The sequence below is a fragment of the Melopsittacus undulatus genome, chromosome 8 (assembly GCF_012275295.1).
Source record: "Melopsittacus undulatus isolate bMelUnd1 chromosome 8, bMelUnd1.mat.Z, whole genome shotgun sequence".
Classification (NCBI taxonomy): domain Eukaryota; kingdom Metazoa; phylum Chordata; class Aves; order Psittaciformes; family Psittaculidae; genus Melopsittacus; species Melopsittacus undulatus.
The window spans coordinates 35,687,888-35,709,166 of NC_047534.1; the positions used below are offsets into that span (position 1 = coordinate 35,687,888).

Genomic DNA, 21,279 nt, shown 5'->3' on the forward strand with positions numbered 1-21,279 from the left:
CCAAAGATTGATGAGAACGTGTAAGAGCATTTGGGAAGACAGGGAGACAGGTTTACTTGAAATGTCTGTGCATTTGATTTGTCTGGAGGATTTTTGGTCACAAAAACATTGTTGGGTGTATATTGTTCCCCTGCCCTTCAGCTGAGATCAGACAATACCTTGCAATTACGGAGTGTAAACCCTTCTGGAATCAAATGATATTTGTCAGCAGCTCAGCAAAAGACAAAAGAAGCTGCTGTAGCTCCTGGTTTTATGTGAATTAGAAGCCAGAAAGGACTTTTGTTCTTGTTTCACAAATAGGGAGTCCTGGTTGATGTCATGCCAAAGACAGCTGTCTTTGTTAATGACTTCAATTAGTACACAGTCAGCACAAAATGTTTTCCAATGTTTTTCTTTCTTACTTCGTCAGGGGTCATTCTGTTTACTTGTTTTGTGCTCCTTATCACTGAACCTTGATTTTATCCCCAGCATTTTCCATTTCCTTTCCTACTTAGTTTTCTGGCCTCATTAGTACTGGTGTGTGCACATGCACCTCTGTGAAACTAACCAGATTATTTCAGTTCCATATTTTTGCTCTTTTCCACCTTCAGGCTGGAGGCAAGTAATGCCAGCAGAGGAGTTTGCTTTACTGTGCAGCTCCATCAGCCATAAAGCAGTGAGGGAGAAGGCCAGATAGAGGGGTTTTGTGTTTGTTTCCATGTCTTACAGATAAGAGAGTTTTGAGGTAGGTGTGCAGACCACTACAGTGACAAGTGTAAGGTGAGGAGGCTAGTCAGAAATAGATGGATGTACAGTGGCAAATGGAAAGGCAACTCACAAAAGGTTTGTGGGAAGACTTGAAATTATACCTGATATTTCTGAAGATGTGTTCAGCTTTCCTTGTTAGCTAGTTGTTATACAGAGCTCCACGTAAACAATTAGCTCCAATTTGTCATTTGGTTGTACTATTTTGAGTCCAAATGTGCAGTGAGAGTTGACTGTGATTTCCTCTCTCCATGCTGGTTTTCTGGATTTGCTGTCTACAGCACAGTATTCACATTTTGTACTCAGTAGTAGACAGCCAAGTAGCTGCTGAGTTAAGGAGGGAAGAAAAGCTGAGCTCTGAAGACCATGCTTTTCCTTCTTGGTTTTCAGTGTTGCTCATTCATTTTTGAGTATGCTGCTACTTCTACCAGCAAACTGGGCTGTTTGGTTAGAAATACTCAAAAGTGGGTGCATGACAGCTTTTGCAAACTTTACCTCTCTGTTGAATGTTTGAAAAGCAAAGTCTGTGTGTGTGTGTGTCTGTGTTGAGCTGGCATTTGTTTCTCTGGCTACCTCCCTGACCTTTCTTGCTCTTTGAAGAGAAGAATGACAGCTGTCAAAGAGGCCTTTTAATTCTAAGGTGGTTCTCAGCTCACTGTTATCTTTCCATCTTCATGGTCTCTTAGGTCAGCTTTGAGATTGCTTCTCTCCAAACTATTCTCAGCAGTTTCTGGAGCAGTCTTCAGTAGGAACTTTTGGAGGATGGGTCTTCTTTAGCTAGATGCAGCTGACAGAAAAGGAGGGCCCCTCTTGAGGGCTGGAGTTTCTCTTTGGTCAGGTTATTTGCTTGAGAGTAATTTTTGTCAGTCCTTGAGCAAACAGAGTGAATACCTGGGTTATGCACTCCTCAGGGTTTGAATGCACATATATTACATACCCTTCTCTCACTAATCAGCATGACACATTCCTTTGTTGGCAAACGGTTCCAAAACAAACACAATCAGTTCACTTAATTAGCGGGTCTGTGGGCTGTGCTTGGCAGGCTCTTTACATCCTGCTCAACAATACAGTGCAACAGTTTGCTGCCTTGAATGTAAGGATGGGCTCACAAAGTCATAAGCTTTCTAATGATATTTCCTTTCTGTGGCTTTTCTTGGGAAGTGGCCATTCTGTACAGCTTAATGAAAGCTGCGATTCAGTAGTTAAACAATTTCTTTAAAACTGTCCCATCCTTTCCGATACCTTTTCCAGTCACTTTGATTCCTCTGTCCCCTGATTTCCTCTTTTCTGCTTTACCCATATTTATATAACTGTTCATAAGTGTTCTTTCTAAATTTCATGATTTTGGCATTTTATTTGAGGGCCTTTAAGTCATGAGAGCTATATTTAAAGCTTCCTGAGTTAATTGCACATTTCATGGAGGAAATTGCCGGCTAATGTAAACTCTTAGAGCTCTGCTTTTGCTGGAGCTCTGGCAACCTAAACGACCTGAGCATCTACCTCCTACTTTATTTCATGGACAAAATTTGCTCCAGGCTTAAATTTAGCAAATAAACATAGAAGATTATCCGATCACTAATTTTATTTTTTACAAGTGTTGTGAAATGAGTTGAAATACCCCTGGTTATAAATTGTCTCCTTAGCAGTAGGTATTTTTGCCCCTTTGTTAGCAGCCAGGCACAGCCCCTCAGATTGTTCTGATATTGCTCATTCTTCATTACTGTAGTGAAAAGTTACTGTTTCTTTCTCCTAAAATAACATAAAATGAAGAATCAGAAGTGTAAAGAAAATGCCTGTGGAGTGGTACAATTGTCTGTAATATGTGGCCAGATTTGTTTTATAACTTAGAACAATTTTTAACAAGCTTTAAATCTTAAGGAATACTGAGGAAAAATACCACTGGAATGAGAACAGAATTACTCATTAAAAAGGGTTTTCTGTCCAATTAGATAATCAAGTAATTATAGCTGTGGTTAAGACTATTGTATGTTACCCTGTTAATAACGTTTTGGGCTTGTCTGACTGTCAGCATCCCAGTGACTACTTTCACAGGCAATTTGTCGTGTTTTTGCTGGTAAAGCTACTTGCTTGGTTAAGAACGGTTCAGTCAATTCCTTGCCTTTGTGTGGTGACTGTAGATGTATGTGAACCACGGGAGAGTTGCTCTTTTGTGTTTGTATTCATTTATCAAGGCTAAACTGTTTTCACTTTGCAAAGTTAATTTGTTCTGCAGATCAGTTAAGACATGTAGACCTTTTAAGACACAAACCAGAAGACCCAAGTTTAAAATAGACATGCCACAGAACAGGCTTGACTATATCAACCAGCTTGGATGCCTCTATAATCTTTGGCCACCATCCTGATAAGATGTATGAATGTACTTTATACATACTGAGAAGTCTTACTAAAGGCTCTGAGGTTGTGCTTAGCTTTATGTGCATGCCAAAGTCTTTGCAAGATTACAGCTCACTCTGTTATGGATGCTGTGTCACTGGACAAAACCAGCTTTGAGCATTTGGGAGAATGGCTGAAATATACAGTATAGAGCATTTCCAGGAAATACCTTGGCACAGGTCAAAGGCATCACTCAAAGTACTTATGTAATTTTCCCTCTTGCTTTGATTAGCTTATTTCATGCTAGCCAGCCTTTTCCCAAGCCTACCTGAGCTGTGCTAGTAGTTTAGCACTTAATTCTTGAAAGAGCTTAGTTTATCCCATGTTGATAGTTGGTTCAAAGCACCTTGAAATGAGCTGTTCAGCACTTTCTTTAAAGAAACCTGGGCAGCTAAGAAGATGTTAAGTTCTCTTGATAATTTAATTTCACCCCAATCTGTCAAAGCTGGTCAGAATCTTCTGGCACAGACCTGATTTTTGTCTGTGCAGGGTAGAGCAGTAATGTTATCTAGAATACATAAAAAGAAAGAGATAAATTATAATCTTTTTCATCAAGCATTGTATTGTAGCAGTGTATTAGCTTTAGAGGTTGGTTTTACCTGTTGCATGTCAGAGTGGTAGTAACTAGAATGTTCACTGTAAAGGCAGATGTTTATTTCAGGTAGGAAGGTCTCTGCAGTGCTGCCTTGTGCTCTTACCTGGCCATGGCAGCCATCTCACTTCCAGTTTCTATTCTGTGGCTTTCCTGCTGTGCCTTGTTCCTCACACTAGATTATTTCCAACTTGCCGTTTAATTCTTCCTCCTCCTTTCTCATGCAGATTCCCCTTTGAAGATAGGCTCAGTCTCCCAAATATGGTTCCTGGTAGGCCAGACAACAGCTTTTCAATTGCCTTTTAGCCCACAAAAGCCAAAACTGCCTACTCTAAGTGCTCAGAAATTCTAAGGTTGCCTCAAGAATCGTGTTGTTTGTGTACTTCATTTTTAAGAATGTTAAGTTCTTTTTTTTCATCTTAGGTGCAGGTGAGCTTGTCTTAATATTACAGCAGAGCCATGAAGTCCAGGTGCCTTTGCCCTTTTCTTTTATTGAAAGTATAAATCCTGATTTAATCACAGGATTTCCATACTTGAGACTTACAGAAGGATGCCAAATAGTAGAGTCATCCAGTTAAATTATAACAGCCTCTCCATTGATTTGCAGGTAGCTGATCTACCATGGGTAGAGCTTTTCCCCTTTCCAGAGTAACTCAGCTCCACTGACTAAAGTGTAATCACAGAGTTTCAGATTAAATGTTCTAATACTGATTTAGTGTCCCTCTACCAGTTTCTCAGGAACTGCTTTGTATAGGCCACATTACTTGGCTTGAGGCCTCTGAACTTGGCTTTCAAAGTGCAGTACTGAGGTTGAGAGTTTTTAGTTCTTCTGACAGATGCAAGCATGGGAATATACATACATACATAAGTGTAGCATAAATCCCTGCAGCCACAGCCAGAGGGGAGCTGAGGACACTCTTCCCTCCTTAATCAGGAGTGATGGAGCTCTGCAAAGAGAGATCTGGGGGCTGCAGTGTCCCTTTGCTCCTGCTTGACCCTGCTGCAGTGCTCTGGTGCGGTAACAGCCTGTTTAGGCAGCTGTCATGGGATAATAGCTGGGGGTTAAATCAAGCTGTTCTTGGTCTGCTCTGGTCTGTAGCAAATTGTTCTGTGAGCACCCAAAATGAAGACCTGCCCTGTGATTTCTGTGTGTGTAGGAATGGCGGGTTTGACAATGAAGCTGCTCCTGCACTGGCAGAGCACCACTAGTTTTTATCTTCCTTAGTGAGCTGCCTGCTTTCCCCCTCATTTGTGAGGCTTTAATATCTCTGACCACTTTGCACATTTGTAGGGTGCAACTTACCTTGGCAGTGGGGGCTGGCATGACAGGATGAGGGGTAAGAGATGGCTTAGATGGGGAGGCACCGTTTGGGTTGGTCCTTGAGGCTATTCCACAGGTGTGAACCATGGGCACCCTACTTGGCAAGTCCCATCAGAGCAGCCTGTGTCACACCCCTTGCTTGCTGTCACCTGTAACCAGGTCACCCCACTGCATCGCTTCCCCCAGCACACAAGTGGGGCCAGTGGTTGGCAATTGCTGTTATATCTGCTGTTTCTGTACCCTCTGGAACCAGCCCAAGACCCAGCCATGCCATTATAAATGAAGAGTGTCTTCAAGCTCTGCTGGCATATCAAGGATAAGCCCTGTCTGCTGAGCAGGTATATGGAAAGGAAAACTGCAATTATGCTTTGAATCACTGCTGGCTCCCTGAACACTGAATTGATTATTTAGAGTGAATTTCAGGCTTGTAACAATTTGGAGGGCTGGATAAGTGGGCTCTGTTCTGGTTTTGTTTGGCCTTTTTTATTCTCCTTTTCAGAGGTAAAGCTTTCAAAAGCAAGTCTGAAGCATTAATAGTTTTTAAGTATGGTATTAAAAATAACCCACCCGTGTCTAGTAAAAACCATCTGTCATACAAGGTATTATCTTAACAAGCTCCTTATAGGGACAAATCAATGTCACACTAGTGCCAACTTTCTTCCATTCATTTACTACATGGGTGTCCCTCCTTAGGCAGGCTCCTTGCGCTGGTTCCTAGGCAACTGTAATAATATTGATGCACGTGTGTGTCAGGCATTGATTGCCTTTGGGGCTTTTTTTGTGTTGCAGGTGAACACAGGCTAGTCCATGTTCCTTCTCTTTGTGTTCTGCTAAAGCCTGTGAGAGTTGTGAAAGGTGTGTCTGTGATATTCACAGCTGGGAGAGATGCTTGCAGACAGGCACATGTGCATAGAGTGGGATGGTGATCATGCTGGAATCCCTAGGCAAGGCTTACTTCAGCTACTGCAGTGTTTTAATAACCAATTTACAGGTGGCTTAGTGTTTCGGATGCTTGGTGGATGTAGAGCATCATCTAAAAACCCTAATGAAAACATAATGAGCAATCCCGTTCTATCTTGAATTTACTCTTCATGGAAGGGAAGCAAAAACCTGAAAAGTTCTAGTCAGTAAAGGTTCAGCCCTAAATCAGTTACTGAAATTCCTTTCAAGGGGTTTCCAACTTGGGCAAATGTGTGCAAGGTGTAACACAGAGGAAGTGGGGTTTTAAAATGTTCTAGAAAGAAGCTGTTCTAGTAAACCTTGCCAGTCACAGCAGCTTCATCCCAACATGGTCACTCTGGCCAGTCTGTCAACATACAGGGCTCCCAGGAGGCAAAACACCTGTCTTTCAGATGAGGTCCTGGGCCACCAGTTGATCATCCCTGGTTGATTATGTCTGCTTAATGTGGAAGGTCTTTGAGGCCTCTTTATGTTGCCCCCTGCCTGTTTGTGCACCCGATTTTGCCCATGGGCACCTAAATGATGGTGCAGTACAGAAGAAAAATACAAGTATAATCAGTTGGTTGTGCAGAATCTAGAATTAGTTGAGCCATAAGCCTGTGAAATACATGTGGGAAGCATGAAAATAACTTGACAGAATTGACAATTTACCAAATATTGATATGTAAATGTTTCAAATGCCTAGACTTCATGGATGATGCTAACATTGGCATTTCCTCAGCGTACAGGAATGCTTTTATGCTTTTAAAGTAGAAAGGCTTTTCCTTTGTAGCTGGTAATGGTAATAATAAGAGCATTATACTGCCTGTCTGGCTGTGGCTTTCTCCTTTCTTTCTTACAGTTTTCAGTGCAATAGAAATTATTTAGAGGATTGAATAATTCTCTACATTTTGTCACTCTGATGTTCAAACAAGTGAGACATCCTTAAAACATAAAACACCCCCTGTAGTCTCAGTAGAAATTGAGTTGGTCAGGAAGGAGAGAAAAGAGAGAAAACACTGAAATAGAGAGGAAGGTATTTCAGTTGCCTTCTTGGAAAATGGAAAACTGCATGAAAACAACATGCAATGTTCCCCAATTCTTCAAATAATATTTCAGAAATAGCAAGATGCTGTTAATGTGCAGTATTTCAGTATTATTCATTAAAGAAGGAAACATGAAAGGCCTGAACAGCTATAGCCTCATCAGCTTATTATCAGTGGTAAGTGGAAGTCTCACAAAAGATGCTTTGGCCTCTAGCCAGAGAAGTCAGAATTCAGAAGTAGTACCTGAACTCTGAATTACCTGTGACAACAAGAAAGGTTAAGGGAAAGATAACGAAAGTGTAGTGAAATATTACATGAGCCTTCTATAGACGATCAAATGTACTTTTTTTTCCCCAGAGAAATAAATGCATTTTGGAATAGAGGCTTGACAACAGTGGTAAAGAAAAGCTGTGAAATTCACATGTGGAGTTAAAGTTAATTGTCAGGATTAAATAAGAAGAAACTTGTTTGTAATATTCTAAGAAGGAACGTAATTTTGGTAGGATTTTTGACATCACTGAAAAATTTCTCACAGTGAGATTAGGAATGGTCAACCAGTTGACATTTCCAGGATCAGTTAAAACCAACTGTATTTGATCTGATGAAAAGCAAAGCTGTAGGTGGCTTGGGGTAGTATAGCTCCATCGCTTTAAAGGGAGTAATTTAACCATTTGCACAAAGGCAAGAGTGAGATCAGCATTCCCCCCCATCCCTGCCCTGGACTGAGTTTCTTTAGCAGTGAGGGGATACAAGCACATGGTGAAGGCTGACCCAGGTATCCTCTCTGCCTGTCCCTATGGAGAGTAAGAGGCAGCTTTGTTCTCCAGCTCGGAGCACTGTTCTTCCAGGCTGTTGTTATCTGCACCCCATGGCTGGGGCTGGGAGTACCTCAGCCTTCACTGGAGAAAGCAGAAAATAGGTCTTTAGAGCAGCAGTCAGGGTTGGGGGCATCAGAATGGACCAACAGTGGTCATGCTGGCTGCCAGTGCAGCAGACTGTGAGACCCAGGTCTGGCTATTTGGACTGCTTCTGGTAAGTGCCCAACAGCACGGGGTCCCGGTCAGAGCTTCAGCTATGGCACCAACTCTGATAAATGATAGTGCAGACATTTCTGCTCTCTTTTGGTTCTGAGCAATGTGAGAGAAGTTTGTTAATTTTTTCCATGCCTTTATGTCTGAAAAATGAATTAATCATGATTTAAACACCATCAATCTTTGTTTTTAATGCTGATGGCCTTTGATATTCTCCAGTGGGAAGAGTAGGTGTGCTGGCTCCTCTGTCATCCTGCTCCATCCATTTCAGCAGCAATTTCTGATAAGTTTTATCACCTCTGTGCATACTGTGGAGAAATATTGAGCCGAGGGTAGGGAGTGGCAATGTGAGCACACAAAATTACACTTCTCATCAATCATTACCCTCTAGCAACTTTCAGGGCACTGTAAATTGCTGACTAACAAGGGAAAATTAGCTTGATAAAATCACCATTAGTGTCAGATCAGAATGGTGTAAAGTTTTAAAGACACTGCTGTCCTTTCTATCTTTCCTTCATCCATTAATGTCTGTTCATGGAGATTCCAATCCAGCAAAGCATGTAAGTACATGTTTAATTGTAGGCAGATCAGTAATCCCAAGGAGATCACTGGGATATGAGTCCTAAGCATGTGTTTATGTGCTTCACTGGATCAGGGCCATAACACACACTCTCTGAGTGCAGATATGATAAATATCTCTGTGTGAGCCAGTTTCCTGATTCAAACTTAGATTTATGCTCACTAACTGGATTTAGAGATGCAACAGTCAAGTTTTACTGCAAGAGAGCATAGAAGTTCGTGGATATACAGCATTATACTTAGCCTCTTTAACCTTCCTTTTCTTATTTGTTATTTGATTATATATATCAGTTTATGATAGCTAGAAATGTGCCTCTGTAACCTCTGCGTAGCCTTCTCAAAGCTCTGCAGAGACTGAAATTTAGACCATCTTTGGACCTATACATAAAACTTAAAGCACAGCCAGACCAGGAACCAGTTTTTAAAAGTTACAGGCGAGATGCAGATGCAGCTGGTATGGCCAACAGGTTGCATTAGCTTATGGATTTGTCTCAGTGTTGTCAGACTGCATGCCAAATACTACAGTTTGCCTTATGGCTTCTCAGTGCTGGGGGGTTTCTTCATAGCCTTGAACACAAGAACCCTATTTCTAACAGCAACAAATAAAAAGGTCCAAAGAAAATAACAAAAATGTCCAAAGAAAAATACCTAACAAAAAATCTCAAAGCAAAAAGGCAAAAAACCTGTTAAGGATATAACAACAGGCACTTGGTTTCTCCTGTAGTCATTTGAAAGTACAAGGGAAAGTGCAAGGCATTGCAAGACTTCCTTACAGAATCACCTGGGTGGCCAGAGCCCCTCATTTCTATTTCAAAATCACTCTGAAGTTTGATGTTTTCTTGCTTTGATTATTTGATTGTCCAACTGAAATCTAAGACTTTGTGCCTCTGACACTGTCATCCTTTTATTAACTTAATTTGCTTACAAAACTGTAGAAACTTAACTCATCTCTACAGATAGTTATTTGCATTGAAAGGCTGAGAATGTTCGACTGTTCAGTTGTTGCCCACGCCATTATCACCAGATGTTTTATTGCTCCACTTCTATCTGGAACTGGGGCTTGATCTGTTGTGACATTACGTCCATTGCATCAGAGTGCCTCAAGAGTAAACCAGTCATCTTGTTTGAGCAGTTGATTTGTTTGGAGTTATGGTATCATATTTTAGAATGGAATAGCACAGGTTTGAAAGGCAGAAGGAATAACTGTGTTGTTCTAGTCTAGTCTTTCACAGGACACAGAGCAGAAGACATTACCCACCTCTATTTGAGTTTGTTTTTACTCTGTGGAGTGACTTCTGCTGTTGAAGTGGACTCTACTCTTTTCAGAATAGCTGACCACTGGAACATCGATGAGGAAAATGTCTTATCTTGACTGTTACAAATGCTGAAATATATCTCGATGGAAATTATTATTGTTACTCTTCATTTACAAACCAAAGCAGCAAACTTGGCTTTCATTAAATAGAAATGTCTATTCTGTGATAGACCTGGATTCTAGTTAATAAGAAGATAAGTATTGGTGCTGGGACAGATTCTCAGCAGTGACAGCAAGTCAGCTTATTCTAGTGGTCCTGAGTAGCTTTACACCAGCAGAGGTGTGGGCAAGCCAGTGTTTTTTACAACTCCACTCTTTTGAAACGTCATGCTCTTAGAGCTACCAGAGTTGTTTGAGGGAATGTCTGCTGCCCACAATGCATGGGAAGTCCATTGCATGCTCTGGTTGGTCCTATTTTATCATTCAGTGTTGACACTAATTTGTGTTTGCAGGTGTGAAAGCTGTGGTGCTGTCTTCCACTCTGAGTGCAAAGTGAAGGCTGTGCCGTGCCCCAGGTGTGTGCGTAAGGAATTGCAGAAGAAGCAGAAATCCTTCTGGAGGCGACTGAATATGGATGAAAACTTTGAAGAGTCTTGCAACATGTTTGAGTTATCATATCAGAACACATGAGTTCCTCGGGGCAGTGGCCAGCCTGAAGAGAATCCCTTTCCCAGCTGCCAGCTGAAGCAACTTCTCGGCTTAGCCAGGCAGAAGTCTTTTTGCAAAGTATTATCTGACCTCCTTCATCTGTGAATAGCAGCTGCCAAAGTGGCCGTAAAGCCTTGTTGGCTTTGATATACCAATGGCTAAACTGCATTTTGCATTGAAGTCCAGCCGCTAGCTCTCATACGAAATGTGGTTTACTTGAAATGCTTTAGGTCTAGCTAATGAAGCACCCAACTTTTTCTTTTCCACCTCTGGAGAAGACTTTTCTTGAAGGCAGAAAATACTTGCTGCCACAACTACATTGATTTTATGTTGTTAATTTAGAATTGATGAACCATCTACCTATTTATATGTATTATTTATTTATTATTAGCCTTGGCAGAGGTTCTGGTGAGGTGTTTCACAGAACCCAGTGGGGCAGGAATGATTTTAAACCCACCTGCTCTTTCTGATGTGGACACATGGTTCCATTTTCTCATGTTTTGGGAGAGCTATTCTTAAAGGATTGGTACATTTACATGTCACTTGTTGAGGAAAGAATAGTATCTTCTATCAAACCTTATTTGCGGTGCTTGCAATCATAAGATACAGAATAATTCCTTCAGCTATATTTATAACCAACCCAGTGATCTATTCCACATGCAGATAAGTAGGGGACTTGCTACTTCAGGCTGGGGATATCAGTAAAGCTCTGTCACTGAAGCCCATTGAGTTTTAGGCTGGTTATTCTCCATCTATGTGAGACCATGTCTTCATCTTCAGTAACATGATGTTGGTTCTGACCTCCTGCTAGTCTCACATTTCAAGGCATTTTAAGTGTCCACATTGGTTTTGGTTTTATTTCGTGAAGTTTATTTTAAGTGTTTCTCTCACCTGAACTTGTTAGACTCATAGTCAGGAAAGTGGTCCTGCCCACAGTAATCAGCAAATACCTCCAAAATCGTGAAACACTAGTTTGTGGTGTTCATGTGCAACTTGTGTCCTGCATTCTCTGCAAGCTCTAAGGGATTTTATACTTCTGTAGTGATTTCCATGGTGGAGAACAAAGTTCCTTGAGGTATGGTTCTGCTCCACACACCTATAACACAGGGAACTACTGTAAGCAGTGAGTTACATGTATTGTAAAAGGGAAATACATGATGGATTTAACTGGGGAGATGTGTCATTACTTACGGTATGTTTGATTCATTGCAGCTTCACCTCCAGTGCACATTTAGAGATCATCCTCCCTCCAATCCATATTCTTAATCTTTCTCCAGACTGTGCAATAATACGTGTATTACATACATATGAAAGCATTGACATACACATACATGTATATACAGAAAGCAAATATGGTTTCAGGAGAAATAAGCCAGTCATATATGTATTTTTCCTCTCCTCTGATGTAAGGTTGTGAAAATGGGAATGCTTTGCTTCCTATATTATCTGCAGGCTGTTGTATTCAAAGCAGAAAGCAGTCTTGGTTGTTGAAGCACCTCACTAATTGCTTAAGTATTTTAAATAAAAGAACAGGGTGCATCATGCTTACATTAAAAGATAGAAAGCTACAATGGGTTGCCCTGTACTGGAGTATATGTGGTTACATTTTCCAGCCTCCAGTCAAAGAAAGTAGGTGAAGCTGAGCTTTCTCAAATTGAGGGCAACTATTATGTATATAGAAGCATGTTTATATCTGTATACATTAGACAACCAGTGCCTTTCTTTTTCTGAAGTCCTTCTCTCAGTAGGATTCTTTGGAAGGAAGTAAGGGTTTCTCCATGTTCTTGGCAAAGTAGCGTAGTGATTCAGTTATTTAACAAACCTGGTGAATCATGCACCTTTGTCACTAAAATTAATACTTCCCTACAACAGTGATGTCTGTCTTGGCTCACTGTTCCTCATGTGAAATGAGTTCCTTTCGGCTATCATCCTTAAAGATAGAATGTTCCTTGCAAGTCTATTCCCATGTGAAGAATTCCCTGCATGTTCACAAGTGCAAACACCGAGGAAGTATTGTGGAATTAGTCATGCAAACAGGAACTGGAGTGCTACTGGCTGAATAAACAGTACGCTTCCATGTTTTTCAGCATGTGTCACCACAGCTAGTCCTGTGGCAAAGCCAACAGCTCTGAAACTCAGAATCTGGCAGGTACTATTTTGAATTAGCTCTAGACAGAATGGTGGGTCATTAAAGAAAAAAAGAGGATGCTTTTCATATCATCCTACTCTGGTATCTAAGACACCTTACAGCACTGGTTCATGTCCAGCTCAGTTTAGAGGTGGCTGCTTGTGTGCATTGTCAGAAACCCTACAGAGTCAAGGAATCAAGGTTCAGACATTGCAAACTACTAGTTACGCTGTCAGATGTCCTGATCTCCAAAGCACCAGTTGTGCAGGAGGTTAAATGTTCTAGTTAAATGCTGGCATAGCAGCATAGACAGGATTGGATTTGTACCCAGTACTGGGTTTGTACAGGGGTTACGGAGCAGTTTCTTTGCTAATGGAGGTTTACAATAAAAAAGAGTTTGGTGTCAGCAAAAGCACTGGAATTAGTCTTGGGTCTGGAACCACTGCTGTTGCTAACAGCAAAGAGCAAAAGTGTGTTTTTACAATATGCTGGTGGCATCCAAAGCTTTATGTAAAAGTATGCTGTACAAGTCACAAGCCAGTTCCTAAAATGGACACACGTTTATTTCTGCTTTGGAAAAGTAATATAGCTTCTCATGCTAGCTATAGGAGCAGACTGTAATATGGAAGATGCTTTCCTCTCAGGGATGCCTAGCTTCTACCCAATAGTAGTTACTCCATATGAATGCATAAGATAAAGTCTTCTGTCACAGTTATGTAAGCATAAGAAAAGGCTTGATCCTGCCCTCAGAAGGTGCTGATGCTATAGGAACATGACCTATTCGTTTTTCTGGACTGCAAGGCAAAAGGGTTAACTGAAACTACTGTTCACACTGCTAACTCCCAAAAGATCCAGCTGTGAAAGAACAGTTTTCCTGCAAGAGCCATCTGCTAGCAGGAGACTCAACCTGTAGATGGTTTGGGTTTCAGACAGCACCATGCCCTTGTGTGATTGTCTCTGCTGTGCAACAGTGCTGTGTGCTGGTACCCACTGCTAGCTACTCATTTTCTCCCTTCTTCAGCCCATAGCCTGCATGTGGCTCTGTTCTGCAGACTTCTGGGTGGGCATCAGCTGGGAAAGTACCTGGGGTCTTTCCAGATTGCACAACTTTCTCCCCACACACACAGGGATGAAATTATGTATTGGTATTTCTAGTCTTCTCCTACCCATGCGCTAAATGAATTGGAACAGTAGCATTTATTGTGAGCCAGGATAAAATGTGCTGTTTGTCTGCTTCACAGAAAAGGTGCTTTTCTAGCTGTCAGAGAAGAAATTGATCTGTACATCCAGTTACTGCTTTTGCTTCTACAGAGCTTGTAATCAGTGTAGAAATAGGGTGCTTTGCTACACTGGACTATAGCCTGACCCTCTACAGCTACTTAGAAACTTCTCGTCTCAGTTTGGTTAGTCTGAGATTGTTTGAATCTAGGACACTATAGAGATCCTTATTTAAGTCTCTTTTGCTCCAGTGTTCTTTTGATGAGACGAAGGACCTACCGAGTGGATGCAAACTGCAGCTTCTTTGTATATTAGCAACCTATAAAAGGAGAATTTTTGATCTCTTATGTAGAACTCTTTCCATTGCTTTTTCTTTGGTCTGTCTTAGGTGATGAAAAATGATGGGTTTGGGATGTAACACAACTGGGATGTGTGTGTCCTGGCTGGCACATATCAATATGAGCTCATTGCTGGGAGGATAGGAATTGGCAGTTGTGAGGGTTTCGTAGATAAGTGAGAGAAGTTAGTTTTTGGTGAGGAACTTAAGTTTTTCACAGTACTCCACAGGCTCTGATGGCCTTTTAGGAGTGAATCCTCAGGGTACCTCTGGTGCTCCTCTTATCAAGGCTTCTCCTAATATCAGGATTATGTATATTACAATGGATTGATGATAACATCCTGAAAGACTTAGAAAAGCAGAGGATGTCTGTTTACAGTGAGATGCAGAAGCTGCACAGATGTATTTTGCTTTTTCCCTGTAGCAACAGAAGCCACTGAGTTTCCTGGGCTTCCCAAGGTCACAGCCTGGATTGCAGACAACTGTTGATGTCTGTAAAAGAAGTGTAACTGAATAATCATCATCATTTTTGCTGCTCAGTTGCAAGCCAGTCCCCCCTCTCCCTCTGTCCCTGTGTTTGTTCACAGTGCTGAGCCTACAGCTTACAGCTAGACTTTGAGCTCATTGTGTCACTTTTGAAGCAGTTGAGTCTGATCATTCTGTCCTTCCTAATTTGCCTTCCCGTTTTCCCTTCCCAGTAGGAGTGCCTTACAGTACGGTACATTAGTGTCCATCTCCTTATTTTGGATTTCCTGACGAATCTCCTGTTAGATTAACTTGTACGCTTAAACTGAAGCTCTCCTGTGGTTGTGCATGCTGTTTGGCAGGGGCAGCTGAGTTCTGCCCTTAGGAAGTGAGCTCTACAGGCTGCATATACCAGCTCTGAAGACACCACACTGCATGGAAACCCCTCATTTTGATAAATTTGGTGCCTTAAATTTTCAGAAGAGAAAAATTTTGTCAGGAATGCTCTGCCATAAGGCAGTGTGTTTGGAGCTGGAGCTCAAAACCATTCCTTATGGCAGTTCCTGTCTCACTAGGAGTGGTGACCATAAAATTTGTTTACTGTCTATGCTTTGAGAAGGAAATATGTGAAAGGGTAGCATGGAGACAGTGCTGGGTTTTATTACCTGTATTTTGGAGACTAGCTGGGTTTGTCTTCAGCGGTTGTGCTTATGCAAGACCTCCAGGAGCTGTGCATATATAATAACGGCAAGCACTGGGCATTAAAATGCGGACAGGTCACATGCAGTTGTGCTCCTCCTGGAAGCACTGGCCAGCCCATACCATGTGGCGAGGGACTCCCATGTGGTGCTCCTTATCTGCATGCACAGCTAGGTCCAGTGCCATGGGGGTGAATGCATTTCCTCAAGTCTTAATTGTAGTGCAGCCTGGTTCCCTGAGGGCTAACCAGTGTGGGCTTGGTCAGCCTTACCTTAGGGAAGGGTTTAACCTGTTCAGATTTTAGCATGATTTGCTAAAGTATATGGCTAACTTCTGGCATGTGTCAGCCATAGGCACATGTCCATACTGACTGTGATCTTTTAAGTGTGTGTTTGACACCAGTAGCCGGAATCACATTTGACAGTGGTAGTGCTGTCACTGCATTTTAGCAGTGTAGTAAGGAGACAGCCTGGATGACAAAGTGCAAAGTCCTTCTTTACTTGAAAACCCGGGTGTGCACACACTGCTTGGGATCGTATCTTAAAATGCCAAATTCCTTAGGGTGGCTGTTAGTCCAGATCACAAAGGTGTCACTTGTGGGCAGCATCGGAGGAATCCAGGCCTGGAAAGCTCTCAGCTCTGTAGGACCAAATCATGTTAGGCCTCATCTTTGTGCACAAATGTCAGTGGCTTGATGATTTATTTACATGTGTCTAATTCAAGTGTTGAACCAATATAAATCCTTGAATGCACAGTGTTGTTTTGGTGGGAAAAGGATTTGTTTGATTTTGCTTATGCACGTGTCTATGAAGTCGATCTTTCTTTAACTGGAGTGTGCTTTCAGACTGATTTTTAATGGCATTGATACCGGTGATACCAGGTTAGTTTATATCAGTCCCTCCTGTACTTGAGCTAAGCAGAAGTAAGAATTCATGACCAAAATGTGTTTGAAGGATTTTAAGTGATAAAAGCAGCTTGTAAACCATCTTTAGTCAATTGAGGCAGTTAGAAGCTGGGGGAGCCAGGCGTGAGCAGCTTGAGCACAGTGGCTGATGCTGTCCCTGGCAGCCTGAACACCAGCTCACCTGCAGCACTTGCAGTGGATTTCAGCATCACTGGCAGTGCACCCTGAGCTTTTGGAAAACCGTTACATGTGTGTGCTATTTGTTAACTTATTGGCAACGTCATTCTGTGTGTTTCATTGTTCTTGTGTTTGCCTTGGGTTTGTTTTTTTACTTTTGACAAGGATTTTTATTTCATTATCTGCATCTACTAGACAGACATCTTAATTTATTTTTGATGTGTAATAATGTTCTAATTTAAATTCAGTGGGTCGAATTGCTTGACACTTGAGCAGGGTTTATTTGGGTTCACTTGTGACAGCATCAGAGCACCAGTCCCTTGTGTATAAAGGCAACTCTCAATAAACACTAAGAAAAGTTGTTTGTCCTTTTTAATTTGCCTTCTGGTGGGTACTGCATCCTGGGTAGGACAAGCTTTGGAATGCTGGTTTCCTGAAAAGTGCTAATCTGCTGGTGGAAAGTCTTCCAAATCTGAGCAAATGATGATATTTACTGTTCCTGGTCTGAACCAGGAGGTCTCTGGAAGTACTGTCAATGGCTGCATCAAGCTTTGCAGGTTTGGATTCCAAGTTAAATCTCTCCAGTGTTTTTTGAAAGTCACAAATGCCTGGGCCACAAATGCTGAGTGCCAACAGCTTCCAGGGAAACTTGATGGGAGCTGCTCTTGTCAGGCACCTTTGGATACAGAGCTCCTAGGAGGTAGGTAGGAGGCATAGGGAGGCAGTTCCCCACTGTGTGGCTCTCTGTGGACCTCTGCCAGAAGGGTCCAAGCTCAGGGGCTTGAGTACCTAAGCAAGTGAGGCATCTCCCAGCTGGACTGAAGGGACCACTGAAGGGCTGGAGCGGCATCACTTTGCCCACATCATAAGGGCTGTCCAGCCAACAGATGTAGGAGCAGGCATGATTCCTGCTCCTCTGGGCTGCTTCTTGCAGTGCAGCAGCTGAAGAACTTATGCAGCTCCTTGGAGCTGTGGCTTTGGTGACCAAGGATTGCAGCACTGAGCCGTGGTGGAGCTCAGGGGCATAAACCCGCTGCCTTAGGGCCCCAGAGAAATCCACACCCAGCCCCATGCTCCCATGGCCTTCAAAGAGAAGGAATATCCCCTCCCTCGCTGTCTTCCTGCTCCTCATCAGAAAGACCAGAAGTCCACCAGGAATGTCAGTCCTCTCCCCTGCAGGAACCTTTGGACTTCATCTCTGTAATGAAATCAGCTACAAGCAAGGAGTTAATATTTGACCAGGACCACAAAAGCTGTACAAGAAAACCATGGGCAAGACCTTCTCTTCCTCCTTATTTGCTTTACAAGGTGAGCAAATTCCATTATGATGTCTCACATCATTCACTGCCACCTCCCTTCCTCACTTCACTCTGTAAGAGATGGTAGGAAAAGCATCAACACAGAGCAGAGACTGGGGGGGGTCTAGGGAGCCCTGGGAGGAGTGCTTTGGTTGTTTTTTTTCATGTCCTCCTGTGTCTGTATTTATGCAGTTTCTTCTGTCCTCCTTGCCTGTGCCCAGCCTCCCTGTTGTGCTCTGTTCAAGTGTATGAACCATCACTGAAATAGCTGCTGACAGGACATACTCCAATAGCTGTCATGGGCAGCTGGGGGCTGGAGTTTCAAGCAACCTTTCCTTTGGTTCCAGTCAGGAGCTACAGTGGTGGGATGTTTCTCCCTGTTGTTCAGGGTGGTTGCATGAAAGCTGTGCCCTCCCGTGAAGTGTAACTCTGCCAAAATAATCTTACCTTGGCAGCCCTGTTCTTAACTGCTGCATGCACACCCACACAGCCATGCTTTTCGGGTTGGTCTGTTAGCCATCTGTGTTAATTTATCAGCTAGCCTTTAATGCAGCAGGCCACAGAAAATACCAGACAGGCTGTGAATTGCAGCTTTGCCTCCGGATCTCCTGGGAAGCAGTAGCAAAGGGACTGGCACTCACAGAGCATCCACCCACCTTGTTCTCTTCATGTTTGATACTCCTCATCCTGGTGGGACAAGTCAGTGGTTTATAACCATATAAGCTGATGTGCTTGGGACTATCAGATTGCAGACAAATCTTATAACCAAGGCAGCAAGTCTTTTGGGGTTTGTACTTTCATATTCTTGTTGCATGTTAAATGCTTTACAATAGGTTGAGCCAGGAGGGTTGATGATCTCCTATGGCCAAGAGTGGTATTACGGTTTATATCACCTGAGCATGACAAGTCTAGGTCTAGCTCTTCTCTTAAAGTTGAGGGCAGTTCATTTGTTAAAGTTACCCCTCTAGCTCTTAGACCAGAATTAACAGCATTTGGTTTAATATAGGAAGTTGAGTGGTTTTCTAAAAGGTGGCAGAGCTGGAATGCAGCTCTTCTTCAGGGAGTGACAGTGTCCACAAGTCTATGAAGTCCTGAGGACACTGTCGAAACGATACAAGCTCCTTGTCCAGAACTGTGCTGCAGGCTCAAGGAACAAGTCCTTTTTCCCTTTCAAATTTTCCATATTGTGTATGATACAGTCCGGATTACAGTACAGTAGTAGATTAACCCAAATGGGCTCCTGTGTTAGAGATGGAGATGGACCTTCAGGTCTGGGGCTTACCATATCTTTTTCAGTGAAAGACATGCTGAGGGCGAATGAAAGCATTCTCTCTGTGTGTGTATATAGCACTGGACTATCTTTTTTAGCATTCTTGTTTAACAAAATGCTCTCCAAAATAAAAATCCCATCTAGGGGCCTGAGTATTACCACTATGAGAAGGTGGTGAAAAGCATCTCAGATAATCAGGTGTCACAAGGGAAACCAGACAAAGTCTCCAAGGCAAGCAGGAGTAAATTCCAACCATTTAAAGCATAGACAAATATAAAACTTGGCATTGTGACTGTAAACATGCTAAAAAGTCAGTCTGCTCTTTATAGCAAGTGACTTGATTTTCTATAACTGAGTTAGAGGCATTAGCCTCAGATATTAAAAATGAAGTTGTAAGGTTCATCTGGGTAAGCAAGAGAAGGCAGATAAGAGCTTGTGTTAAGGGCTGAACTTTCATTGACTTGGAAGTTCCCAGGTATTCGTTATGTAAGTATGATACAATGTGCTTAGAGGTGAATAAGAAGGGATTCTTAGTAAAGTTATGTATTGTATTAAAATAAGATGGTACAAGTTGAAATGTCAGTCATTGGAACGGGTTACCCAGGGAAATGGTTGAGTCACTATCCCTGGAGGTATTTAAAAGACATGTTGGCATGGTGCTTAGGGACACAGTTTAGTGGTAGACTTGGCAGTATTAGGTTAACAGACTCTTTTCTAACCTAAATGATTCTGTGATTCTGAGTTACTGAATCTGTAACTGTAATCAGTGTGCATGGAGCACTTTAGTCCAAAGTGCTTTCATAGCACTAAAGATTATAAATCAATCTCATTTGTGACTGACACTGCAGGCCGGTACCTAAAGTGCAATAACTAAATCGTGGAACATGATGAGCGTCTCTCCACTGACTTGTGCCTTGCCCTGTAAGTATTCCCCCTGATTTCTGAGAGCAAGGTGTACTGATTCTGACAGGAGCAAGGTTAGGGTGGAAGAACTGAGACCCCAGCACATTCTGTCATCAGACATCAGCACACAATTGCTAGTGACACTGGTGTATGTTGTTTGTTGTGTACATACTGCAAAATGTCCTGTTCTAGCTTGCACTCTGCACTTCTGAAGGGCACTTGCCTCTGATTTAACAGACAGAATGACTGATCCTTTAAGCAGGTACAGGCTCTGTTGACTCCAATTAAAACTGTAGTTTGTGAAGAACCAGAGCTGGGCTCTCGGTGTTCAGAGACATGAGCTGTAGCAGTGCATAAAATTGGCAGATTCCTTGTAAAATGCATATACATCTAGCACAGAGTTAACCCTGGCTGATAACAGGTAAAAGAGGGCAAAAGTCTAATAAAATAAGGGTCTCTACTGTAGGCATTTACACAGTATTGACATTGTTAGCTGTGCTTGGAGATTTACGTCAAGTGTTACTGCGCTGTCATAAAACAATAAAGTACTTCTGTGAAGGGCTTAGGGCAAAGGGGAGGCAGAGAAGTCTCACTATATAAGGCCCTCCTCCAGCACCCGTGGTAATCCATGGGAATGTTTCCATAGCTGTTGGCAGGAGCTGTGTGGAGGCCAGCTAGGGGAGGGCGAGCACAAGCGGCACGTTTACTGTGTTTAGAGCAGGTAAATAGTGGCTTTGACTCAGAGAGGATATTGCCACCACCAAGTTTTAGGAGCTTAATGCAGCTGACAAGTCCACCTTGCAACCAGTGGAGAGAGATGAGGGCTCCTACAGGGACCAGAGATGTAGCTGACCTGAATTGTCCTCTGGAGTTTCATAGGAATGCTGACAAGGACCCATAAAAGCTAAGATGATATTAAGAAAAATACTGTGGTCAGGGCAGCCAGGAGGTGAAAAGGGCAAGAGTCCAGGGTCCCAGCATTCCTACACAGCGTGCCCTGGACTCTTTCAGCTCTAGGCTGTTGCAGCTCCACCTCTCACACTGGGCTCGCAGTAGGCTTCCCCTCTTGGCTGCAGGACCAGACTTTGCAGCTGAGCTCAGTGTTTATATGTAGTGGACCAAACTGAAATGCCAGTCCCAATCAGTCAGAGCACCAGGGAGTTCAGATCCAGGCACAGTGCCTGCCATGGCCATGGGTCTGCAGCTCCAGTTTGTCCTCCCTGCTCTTCATGAGGTTCTGGCAAGATTTCTCCAAACCATGTATTACTCTT

At 42.6% G+C, this 21,279-nt stretch overlaps 1 protein-coding gene across 1 annotated transcript in view; it reads left to right on the plus strand.

Annotated features, from left to right (window-relative positions):
- PLEKHM3 (pleckstrin homology domain containing M3) overlaps window positions 1–11,739 on the plus strand; it is a 70,773-nt gene extending 59,034 nt beyond the window's left edge. Inside the window, exon 7 of the mRNA XM_005144647.2 lies at window positions 10,414–11,739. Coding sequence (XP_005144704.1) covers window positions 10,414–10,591 — 178 coding nt within the window. The 3' untranslated portion in view covers window positions 10,592–11,739. The remainder of the gene's footprint in view (window positions 1–10,413) is intronic.
- The last annotated feature ends 9,540 nt before the right edge of the window (window positions 11,740–21,279 follow it).